We start from the raw sequence: 12,648 nt of genomic DNA on the forward strand, positions 1-12,648 counted from the left end.
CAGTGTCATTTCATGAGAAGTACAACTTCATTTTCTACTATAAAGTAGCTCCTCCATTGTGTTCATGTTTTCACTTGTGGACGTCTGACCTCGACAGACTGAACAGGAGAAATTAACCGGAAAAGATTTCCACGTGAAAGAAGACGGAGCCTCCGCACCTATTACGTAATCGCCACGGATCAATGGTAGTACAAAGGTGTTGACTAGCCGTAGCAAACTTTTCTGGAAAGTTCGCTTTGGCAAGCAGTTTCGAACTCCCAAAATGAACTCCAAACGAAGTTCGTTTTGGCTTGATTTTGTTTGAGATGATGTCACATCAGTTCGTTCTTCGATTACGCTTGAAGTATATCGGGACCTTTACATTGAACATTTGGATCCATGGCCAGGTCGATCTTAATCCCATAGAGAACCTGTGGTCAATCCTTAAAAGGCAAGTGGACTAGCAGAAGCTAACAAATTGTGATCAACTCCAAGCACTAATAAGGCAAGAATGGATCGCCATCAGTCAGGATTTGGCTCAGAAGCTGATATCCAGCATGCCAGAGCAAATTGCTGAGGTTATGAAGAATGATCAATGCTGCACATAAACTCTTTGCATATATTGAATGTTTTTGCCAATAAAAGCCTTTTTGGTTGGCCATGACTGTAGGTTTGCTAGGTGGTTGCTATTGTTTTCTAGGTGATTTCTTGCTGGTCTTAGATTTCCTAGACTGTATACTTTCTAACAGAATGTGTCATGAAAGGCATGAGAAGAATACTCTCTCTCATGTTAGATGCAGGTAAATGTAATTATAACATATACGCAACCTTAAAAACATCAGCTATAGAGAAAGTATAGCAACATTCCTTTGAGAAGCACAGCAGAGACAGACAAGTGATGAATGATGAGATGGATGAATGAGCTCCAGTGAATGTAGAGAGATGAGCGTACTCTCTTCACTTTGCAATTAATGAACTCAGACACTGCCGACCTGAATGAGTCTCTAGTGTCCTGCATTAGGGCGGCTTGAGCCGAAGGGCTCTCATAGGCTCACAATAAATCCTTATCTTATTTGAGAAGTTCATTGTGTTCGAGTGCTTGCGCTCCAGAGGGTTCATGGGCCAGAGAGGCACATGTAGAACACAAAGCCTTGCTGTATCTCCAAACTGTCACAGTTGCCATGGAGATATAATTTCCTTACATTGAAGGAGTCAGACATGAGTCCAGTGCAGTTTGGTAATCATGTTCGGTAACACTTTACTTGAAGGGGTGTGCATAAGACTGACATGACAGCTTTATAATCATGACATGACACGTCATTAATATGAAGGAGGTTTTATGCATGTTAATGACAATTGTCATTAAGTGTCATTCGCTCAATTATGTCATTTTTTTAATGCAAAGATGACATTGTTTGAGATGTCTTTGTTATGACAACTTGACATAAACCAATACATCATAACCTGTCATAAATGTGTCATAAACATGACATAGCAGATTAATCATCAAACTTAAGAAACTACTTAGCTTTATGGGTTGACATTACATTAAACTGTCATGTGGTTGGTTTTGACATTGGCAGTCATGAGGCCATTATGTGTCATGAATATATTTCTGACCACTTTTTTTTCCCCAGTATTCCAGTATTAGTTATAAAATAATTTACAGAATAATAATACAGAGTATTAACACTTAATGACATTTTAATGACAAATTCAATTTGTACCACTGGGAAAAAAAAGTGGTCAGAAATTTAATGTAACGATAACCCATAAAGCTAAGTAGTTTCTTAAGTTTGATGATTAATCTGCTATGTCATGTTTATGACATATTTATGACAGGTTATGTTGTCTTGGTAATGTCAAGTTGTCATGACAAAGACACTGACAGGTTATGATGTATTAGTTTATGTCAAGTTGTCATAACAAAGACATCTCAAACAATGTCATCTTTGCATTAAAAATTACATAACTGAGCGAATGACACTTAAAGGAACACTCCACCGTTTTTCATATTAAACTATGTTATTCCCTTAACTAAGACGAGTTGATACATACCTCTCTCGTCTCAGTGCGTGCACTCAATCGCTCCGGCGCGCGGCGACACTTTGATAGCACTTAGCTTAGCCCAGTTCATTCATTAGGGACCAAACAGAGATGAAGCTAGAAGCAACCAAACACCTCCACGTTTTCCCTATTTAAATAGTTACACGAGTAGTTACACGACCAAGTATGGTGACACAAAATAAAACGTGGAGCTTTTCTAAGCGGGTAAAAAGGATAACTATAATGTATGGCGGAATAGCACCAGGAGCACTTCGACTCGGCGCAGTAAAAAGTCACGCCTGAAAAATCCTCTCCCCCTCTCCCTCTCACAGTCTCACTTCTGTCATTAGAACCAACGTGACTTTTTACTGCGCCGAGTCAAAGTGCTTCCGGTGCTATTCCACCATACATTATAGTCAGTGGCGCAAAAAGTGGGTATGCGCTATATGCGGCGCATGGGGCGCAGCACCAGGGGGGCGCCAAAGCAATGGTAATTTCTTTTAAAATTGTTGCTGCATACCCCTGACACTGGGTAGTTGCGCCCCTGATTATAGTTATCCTTTTTACCCGCTTAGAAAAGCTCCACGTTTTATTTTGTGTCACCATACTTGGTCGTGTAACTACTCGTGTAACTGTATTTAAATAGGGAAAACGTGGAGGTGTTTGGTCGCTTCTAGCTTCATCTCTGTTTGGTCCCTAATGAATGAACTGGGCTAAGCTAAGTGCTATCAAAGTGTCGCCGCGCGCCAGAGCGATTGAGTGCACGCACTGAGACGAGAGAGGTATGTATCAACTCGTCTTAGTTAAGGGAATAACATAGTTTAATATGAAAAACGTTGGAGTGTTCCTTTAATGAAAATTGTCTTTAACATGCATAAAACCTCCTTCATATTCATGACATGTGTTATGTCATGATTATGAAGCTGTCATTCAGTCTTAGGCTCACCCCTTCAAATAAAGTGTTACCCCGTTCCCATGCTCTGGTGACCATGTCTTTTACCTTGAGAAGCACTGCGAGAGAGCACTTGATAATATTTATCACAAAACACGGGAGAAATGCTGCAGCAAATGTTACTTCTTCTTTCAGGGTTAAAAGAAACAGAATCTCCCCTGTCTTGTGGAGAATGCAGAGTGAATGAACATTTAATTGACTTTAATTAAATCTAAAGGACACCATGTGATAATTACCTATAATTTAAAACTTTCTTTAGCAAGAAAGTTTTTCATATTTTTTTTTTGTTTTTTTTAAAGTTCACTCAAAAATGCTAATTCTGTCATCATTTACCCATCTTTTGTTTTTTCAAATCTGTAAGACTTTTTTTGTGTCAATACAATAGAAGTCAATGGTAACCAAATTTTTACCAACATTCTTCAAAATATCATCTTTTGTGTTCCGGAGAAGAAAGTCATATAGCTTAGGTGATGACTTACTTTCTTCTGTTCACAAAAAAGGGTGACAGAATTGTCATTTTAGTGTTGACCATCCCTTTAAATGTTGTGTTTCAGACCAATTAAAAAATTACTATGTGTGTTTTAATTCTACCGAAAATAGTGTAGTTTTTTTTGTGAACTGACCTTTAATAGCATTAGAGTGATATTTATTGTGCTTAAATTGCCATATTTAAAGTTCTTGGTTTGTTCATTTAAAGGTCAGAACCATGTAGCTGTCACAAGTAACATAATCATCAAAGTTATTATCTGGGCATCTTGCATAGCTTTAGTTGTTAGCTTTAGTTTTGCCCAAAAGAGAGATCCCAGTGCATCTTGATCCTTATCCTCCAGAAGAGTTTAATCAATTTCATATAGATTAATTTTTGTTTTTGCTGAAGTTTGTCCTCTAAAGAGCCAATTAATAATGAGATGGTAGATATCAAACCAGTGGGTTTCAATGGAAGCTATTTATTAAGGGATAGAGAGCACTGAACTTTTTAATCACATGAAAAAACTTTTCTCCATTATTCTGTCCCCTAAGGTCAGAGATTTCATGACTAATAAAGGATTTAAAGGAATAGTTCACCAAAACATAAGCAATCATTAGATGGGTTTCCATTTCCAACCATGTATTTTAATGTGAATTTTGGGATATAATAATAAAAAAAAAGATTAAATTTGGGTCAATATTGGATGAAAACACCAAGATGCAAATAACATCTCCAAAATATGCATAAAAACATACTTCTGTTCAAAATTGTGGGGTCTCTTTTTTTTTTTAAGGGGGTTATCGGATGCCCATTTTCCACAAGTTGATATGATTCTTTAGGGTCTTCATGTAAAGTTTGTTACATACTTTGGTTAAAATTCCTCAATGGTTGTGTAAAACAACACCCTTTTTACCTCTTCAAAAACAGCTCTGTTCACAGTGACCCGTTTCGGTGCATGTCTCTTTAAATGATAATGAGCAACTGCTCACCCCACCCCTCTCTTCCGTGGGGGTGTCGACACATGCCACATAAACTGCTGCCTTGGCAACCTGCCTTGGTGGACAGTATATAAATGGCTGATGGCGGAAATATGCTAATACGGGACAGTCCGTCAGTGGTTGTGGGTGGAGCGTGAGCAATATGACATCAGAAAATCCAAATGGCTTTTTTTATTGTGTGTTTAGACTGTTTGAGGATTTAAAAAAAAGGAGTGAATGGATTTTTTTCATTATATGGTGGTTGTGTCCACACACTGCAAAGACACATTTATATGCAAAACACCATATAAAAGTGAATTTTGCATCCGATGACCCCTTTAAAGAATGCATTAAACTGATCAAAAGTGACACTGAAGACATTTATAATGTTACAAAAGATTTCTATTTCTATTAAAGATTTTTTTTTTTTTATTATTCATCAAAGTTTTAAGATGTTTCCTCTGAAGGATCATGTGACCTAAGACTGGAGTAATGGCTGTTGAAAATTCAGCTTTGCCATCACAGGAATAAATTACTTTTTAAAATATATTACAATAAAAACATCTATTTTAAATTGTAATATTTTTAAAATGTAATATTCACAATATTACGGTTCATATATTTTTGATCAAATAAATGCAGTCTTGGTGAGCATTAGAGACATCTTTCTGAAACAGTAAAAAAAAAAAAAATGCGTGCTTGTTTGATTTGTGCTTGACTTGCTACACAGAATGAAAAGGATTGATCTAGTGTCACTCAGTTGCACTAGAGTGCTTTACAATTGCCTTAGGACAAGCATATATGCAGAGAATGCCATTGACCTACCTTTTAAATTAAAAAGCCCTCTATTTACTGCATATAAGTTACAGGCAAGTTATACATGACATAAAAACTGGCCAAGTGTGAGTGGCATGGCTAATCTGCAACTAAAATGACGTGTTAATGACACTTTTTTTTTTTTTTTTTTTTTTTTTTCTCAGTCTGCATGTAGCGGCCTCACAAGGTCAAGCTGAGTGCCTAGCTGTCATCCTGGCTCACGGGGCTGATGTTTCTCTGCAGGACGCTTCAGGTTGTTTACAACTAGATCAACATGTTTTCTTGCATTACTTTTACGTTATGGAAGTGTAAATATGTAAAAATGTAAATAACAAGCCTTGTTTCCTTCTCTTCACATCAGGGTTTACTGCTTTACACCTGGCTGCCAAAAACAACCATCCTGAGTGTGCCAAAAAGTTGCTTCAGGTAATATTTTCAATTGATTGTGTATTACAGACTGAGAGTTTGATGTACACACAGAGATGGAGTGGATGCTAATGGGAACAACAGCCATGCCTGTTGCCATGCTGTGTGCCAGCTAAACAAAGGGAGCAGATTTTGTTCCTGCAGTTTCGTAAACTAGCAAATCCCACGGCCTCCCTCTGTGAGCTTGGAGAGGGTTGCATGTTTGGATTTGTGTGTGGGCAGGTCGGCATGTTCCAAGACTCCCCTCGGTCTGCTGAGGCATCTTCTCTAGCATCTCTTTTATCATCATGGGCGACTCATTCTCCACTCCATGTGATTCTACTAGAGCTGCACAGATCTGAAATATCCAGAGCCTTCCAGCTGTGTTCACTAATAGCTTCAGAATTGGCTTTGCCACTATGGGTTAAGGGTGTACTAACACTAGGCAATCTGAACCATGCTAAAGCACGCTTGACCCCAAAGTCTGGTTCATTTGACTAGTGTGTTCGCTCTGTACCATGCCCAGGCGCGGTATGCTCAAGCGTGCCTTGGCCCGCTTGAAGATTTGGGCATGGGCGCTACTACCTTTGTGTGCAGTGCACTACTGTCATCATTACGACAACAAACATCTTTGATTACTACTAGGATGGTACACTTTTTAATTAATTCGAGTATATATTGGTTTATAAAAGGGTCTGGTTCTCACCTTACTGATGAACATGAATTGTAGTTTGCAAGTAAAGCTGCAAATTCCTCCATCAACTTCAGCTGCCTCCGTAATAATCTTGTAAAAATGGATAAAAAATGACCTTTTCAAAATGTTCCGATTTTGTTTCATTAAAGTTCATTATTATTCTATAAATATTACTTTAACAGCTGCACAAAATACCCACTGTGGTTTGTGATTTATTTTCGAAAATAAAAAAACTTTTCAAAAACATCCCTGCTCTGCTTTTTCACAAAATGCTTCTTTTTCTTAAACACCTTAAGAGTCTAGATACATTTTGGGGCCAACATACTTCTCCACTGTTTAAAATGCTTAAATATACGACCATTTAAAATTTTGTGTCAGTCATTTTTTACTTAATCATTTTATTTAGCAAATATGCATAAATAAATGAATCAAGAGTAAGCACATTTATAATATACAATCATTCACAAAATATTTTGAACTTCTTATTCATCATAAATCCTATATATAAATCCTAATATATATATATATATATATATATATATATATATATATATATATATATATATATCATGGTTTCCAATATATTACAAAAATATTAAGCAACATTGATAATAATTAGAAATGTTTCTTAAGCACAGAATTAGCATATTATAATGATTTCTGAATGACCATATGACACTGAAGACTGGAGTAATGATGTTGAAAATTCAGCTTGCAAAATTACATTTTACAACATATTAAAATAGGATGTTCTTTTGAATTATAATATTTCACAATGTTTTAATATATATATATATATATATATATATATATATATATATATATAAAATATATTTTTATATATATATATATATATATATATATATATATATATATAATTTTTTTTTTTTTTTTTTTTATATATATAAAATAAATGCAGCATTGGTGTGCATAAGACACATAGTGTGCACATTTCTTTCAAAAGCATTTTAAATATTGTACCAGCCCAAACTTTTCAGGGGTGTACATTATTGAAGTTATTGAAGTTTTGAATGAGGTTGTTTCACTGTTGAAAGCCTTGCAAATATATGCATTATATATTTATCAAATATATTGATATATTCCCATTCACACAGCAAGGCCGGTGTTGAATTAATTGGCCTTTTCCCCTGAAGATCCTGTGAAACAGAAAATGAGCTGCTACACAAATGAAAGTGCCTGACAGTAGTAATTTAGTTTCATCCAGAAGCCCTTAACCAAAACTCCTTGCCTGGCTTCCCAAACACAACAAATGTACCCAGTGCCTTGAGATTCTGATGAAATGTTCCCTGAAAATAAAAACAAAACTTTCTTAGCTAATTTTCTTGTTGATTGAATGTCTAGTCATTTCTAATGACAAAAAAAGTCATTGGCCTCTACTAATTAAAATAAGCTTTGGAGGTTTATGTACGCATACAAGACAAGTTATTGAAGGATTTAAAAGGGACATATGCAATCTCGTTTACATAATAGTAGCACAATGAACTTAGGGTTAATAGCTGGCAGTCAGTAATCACATTTAATGGGACATCCACATTAGGCACATTTTTAGGTCTGATTGGCTACTGCAGTCAGGTTTAATATATTACACCTCTCCTCGGATGATGCCTGTCAAATAAATGCCTTGTGCCTGTTCGTCCATGAACACTGGCCTGACATGCTGCTAAATGTTGAATAGGAGCGCAAATCATTAACTTGCACCAAAAAAAGCGTAGCTGTTTTGATTGAAAGGTTGTAATTGGTGTCTAGCAGTGCCTTCTGGGAAGAACATGTCATGGTGGTTTTAGATAATGCGTTTGAAGTAATAATCGAATGCGTTTTATTCTACAGACTAAGTGTGTGGTGGATGCACCTGACAGCTCAGGGAAGATGGCTCTGCATCATGCAGGTAAGGTGCAAAATGTCCTTGTTTTAAAGATTATTCTGTTTACTTTAATATTTCTCAACTCAGGACACTTTCAAGGACAAGCAACAGGCTTTATCTTCAGTATATCTTGTTTTCTTTCACTACTTTTTGCTTCATAATAGTTTGTTCTGAAAGGTTTTTTGGTGCAAATGTTTTTTAACATGAACCCCACGGCACCGTTATTCCACTCCCAAGCACAGAATGACATGTTATTGTGTACCATTTGCTCCAAATTGCCAGGTAGTAAGGGCCAACCCAAAGAAAAGCATGTTTTTATTTGTGGAAAGACTGTTCACAAAATTGCTCCCTAGCAAATAAAAAATAAAATGCTCCCTTGCCCATTTCAGTCTGTATAGAAGACAGTGAGGAAAAAAATGACAGTGTTGGCTGTTAATTGAGCCTTTTTGCCAGCTGTGAGGGATTGAACCGGGGTGGGATCGGCCTCAAAGAGCAAGGAGCTTGCAGCCACCTGGAGGTCAGAAGTCTGCTGGCAGGGTGTTTTAAGCAAAACATGGTTTCATACGGACTACAAAGCAGAGAAACTGCATTTATGCCAGTTTGCTTGCTTGAGAATAATGGCCGTGATTGGTTAAGAAACAGGAGACGGTGTGATTTTTAAATGGGACGCTAATATTTGTTGGGAAATAAATGGTGTCACACACTGTGAGCCGGGTTTTGGTCTCTGTGGGAAAGCTTGAAGTGTTCATTGTAATTACTCTTTAAAGAGTTTGTTGGCATGCTGTTAAACCCTTGTTTGTGTCTCTGTGGGGATAAAGAACTGCTTCTTATTATCCGTTCTCTCTTTCTCTCTCCTATAGCTGCCAGCGGAAACAATGTGATAGTTCAGCTTCTGTGCGAGCACAAGTGTCACGTCAATCTTGAGGACTCGGTATGTATGAGTCTTATAAGAAATATTTTAACTGCTGTGAAAATGGAATTTGTCTTTCTCTACATGTATCTCAGAGCTACCTGTGGTCTACCTCAAACATGTGCATTGTCAAGGACAACTTCCCAAAGACTCTGTTCTCTGTGGGGTTTGAATCCGTGTTCAACTGCGTTGATTTAAATCCCCATGGCACACTTGAGGTCACTGTTACTGGGAGATTGCTTGTCCAAAGTTGTTTTTTTTTACTTTCTATTCTACAGTGAGTTTTCTTTTGTTCCTTCAGTCTCTGTTCCAGAGTCTCACAATGCTTCTTTTAAATAGCTTCTGTCTGGTTGATGACAAGAGCACTGACTAGCAGTACAAAAATAATTTGTATTCTGTACTTACAGGTAGTAAGGGATTTTTTTTTTTTCGTAACTCCGACTACTACAAATATCTCTGGCATGTTTTGGTATAAGAAACATTTAGATTACTATAAAACATTTATATTGAGGCAGTTTCAATCTATTACAAAAGATCAAAGTGTTTAATAATATTTTTTTAAATTATTTAGAAATTATAAATATGAATCAGTATTTAATATATTATAAATTCCTATTTCTAAACTAAATTACCTCTGGCTCATATTAAATTCAAATTCAAAGTGTGTGAGTCTATGTACATAAAAAATTGTGGTTGGCTAGTGTTAGCATCTGCCTAGCATCATGTTAAAGTTTAACCATCATCCTAGAGATAAATTAGATATAGTGTTAAATCATTTTAAAAAATGCTTCAAAACTTTAGACAACAGAAGAAAAATATTGGCACATCCAAAACAATAATGTTTTGTTTAAAATGTTTTTGTAAATGATGACTCTACTAATACTCAAGGTTTTTATCCATTGCCCATCACACTGACCTTACTTACTCCTCTGTGTCGGAAATTCATTAATATGCATCTGCTTTATCTGGGCATCTTTAAGAAGTAAACAAATTATTCTTATTCAGCATTCATTGGATGGATTTAGCTGTCCCTGCAGTGTTTGTTCTAATTAATCCACATTTATTCACAAAGATATAAATCCACAATTATTCACAGTTATCCTTTAATAGTAGTGTTATCTGTTAAGACCCACAGCGCTATTATCCCAGAGATTAGACTGACTGGTGAAGGATGAACAACCCTGATGCATCTCAAGAGAAACATTTCATTCTAATAATGCATCAAATATGTTCTGTCAGGGGAGACCGCTGGAAAAGAGACAACGGCTAAACAACCTGTATTAGGTAGGGCTGTCAACTTCAAGCGATTACATTTTTAATATCTAATTAATAAGTGAGGATAGGAGCAGGCTTCACTCAATGCATATACTTAAAAACTTTAAGAGTGCTGGCCTGGATAATTAGAATACGTAAAGTAGGAGAGAGGCCGCACTATGCATATATACTTTTATTTGCAGAATAATTGCTTGTCTGAAGTTTAAAATCATTGGTTACCCGTAAGCCAATCACATAACGTTTGGTTATGGCGTGTGTTATGCGCATGCTCAGCCGCATCTAACTTCCACTGTAAACACATGTACTGTATGATGCGAAAACAAAACCATCGAGCGAAATAGAGCTGGTAAGTCCCGCCCCTTCCGCTAACCCCACTGGACCTCTAGGTTGAAAAATCGTCAGTGCAAGTGAATGGGAGAAAATAATTATTTTCTGGTCCCGTTTGAATTGTGCCATGAATGTGAACATATGTTGTCTGTGAATTTTTTATAACTTTTCGTGTAAAGAATGCTACAATTTAGCGGGTAGAAGTTTGATACGGTTAGACTTTGTGCGAGAGCACTTTGTGGACTACAACTCTTCGCTGCTTTCGACGCGTTTGAAACCACTCACACACGGACACTAGCTCACGGATCCCGCTAAACATGGCTGTGTCTTTGGTGCACTTCACCGCCTTCTTTCAGGGAGAGGACAAAATCGTTGAGGTTGGCGAAAACCACGGGTAAGTCAACTTTATGGGGTGACGTCACATAGGCGACATGTAGTCTTTCTCGTTATGTCTTTTCCACAACTGCTAGCCGAAGAATCATACCATATTCTGTCAAACTCGTAACATGAAAAATTATATAAAAAATTCACAGACAACATATGTTCACATTCATGGCACAATTCAAATGGGACCAGAAAATAATTATTTTCTCCCATTCACTTGCATTGACGATTTTTCAACCTAGAGGTCTACTTGGGGTTTTACGGATGGGCGGGACTTACCAGCTCTATACGGAGTGAACATGGCTGTGAACGACTTTTGCAGATTATGTGAAGTAAATCTATGCATCCACGGTACAATCAGCGTCTATGTCACGGCTCTCAGCCCGCCCTCTGTTCGTTGATTGGCCGGCTGTTTTCAGGCCGGAGGAAAACGGGGAAAACGGTCGCTATCTCAGACTGAGTACAGAAGCGAAATGAAATTGAGCGGAAGTACGAAGTCTGACGTAGTCAGGCTAAACAAATGGTTCTCTTTATGAATAGGCCATTGAATCATTGGTTCACCCGATTGATTCGCTCAATACATTAATTCAATCAGAAAAGAAACGCTGACTTGAAGTGGCGCTGTGCAGACCGATTGGTGTATGACATCAAAGTACGGAGCCGCCTGCTCTCTAATCGCTCTCGCGGTACTTACTGTGGTTCTTGGAGATGCACAACAGGTCTGCTGTGGCTAATGATTTATAATGAGCTGCTTTGTTATCAAGACAACAGATGCATAACTTGTTTTAAAGTAAAGTGTTTTTATCCGTTTTTGCATGTAGCAGAACAGAATTAATATTTGTGAATTTTGCATCAAAAGATCCCAAACCTCTTTTACGTATATCGAAAGCATGTCTTTTTCATAAACTTTGACTTAACCACTGTGCCTGCATGTCTGTTGGATAAACAGCCTTTGTCTACCATGCGACATTATCACCTATTCTCTAATTCACACTCTCAATTGTCATAATGTTAGCATGCAGCTCCAATGAAATGAACCGTTTTTCTCTTTTCAAGCTATATGTTACTGAGAGACAGATGGCCGGTGTGGGAGGCAAGGAACCCTCAAGCTGTGGCTCTCTCATTTAAACAACCATGACTAAAGAGCTTCAGCAGTCAGAAAGGAGAACGAGAGAGAGAGTCAAAAGTAGATGTGAATCAGAGGCTGCTTCTGCTTACGGTCACTGATTATCCACCGTCGTCATCCTCTGAGGCAAGCTTGGCACATTCAGGCACATTCATGCCCACTCAGCCCATTGCTTTGAACATGCGGAAATACCTGCTCTCTCTGCTAAATTATTAAGCGTAGGCCAACTAATGTCGCAATAGCATTCTGGGCTCAAGCACAAATTATTGAGCTTTGATGCGCACTCAGAAAACACTGGGCCTAATTTTTTGAAAACTAGGTTGTTAGTAATGAACGAGTCCAGTGATGTGTGCCTTTTTTCTTTTTTTCATTTATACTCATCTTGGAGTTTGCCTCTGAGCTGATA

The 12,648-nt window shown here is 37.3% G+C and overlaps 1 protein-coding gene across 9 annotated transcripts in view; it reads left to right on the forward strand.

The window, feature by feature from the left end:
• rai14 (retinoic acid induced 14) overlaps nt 1-12,648 on the forward strand; it is a 49,686-nt gene that overhangs the window by 26,528 nt on the left and 10,510 nt on the right. For all 9 annotated transcript variants that reach the window (XM_079846687.1, XM_079846689.1, XM_079846684.1 and 6 more), the window contains 4 exons: nt 5,404-5,492; nt 5,601-5,665; nt 8,187-8,244; nt 9,081-9,151. In XM_079846687.1, the coding sequence (XP_079702813.1) occupies nt 5,404-5,492; nt 5,601-5,665; nt 8,187-8,244; nt 9,081-9,151 (283 nt within the window). The remainder of the gene's footprint in view (nt 1-5,403; nt 5,493-5,600; nt 5,666-8,186; nt 8,245-9,080; nt 9,152-12,648) is intronic.

This window comes from Squalius cephalus (assembly GCF_949319135.1).
Source record: "Squalius cephalus genome assembly, chromosome: 17".
Lineage (NCBI taxonomy): Eukaryota > Metazoa > Chordata > Actinopteri > Cypriniformes > Leuciscidae > Squalius > Squalius cephalus.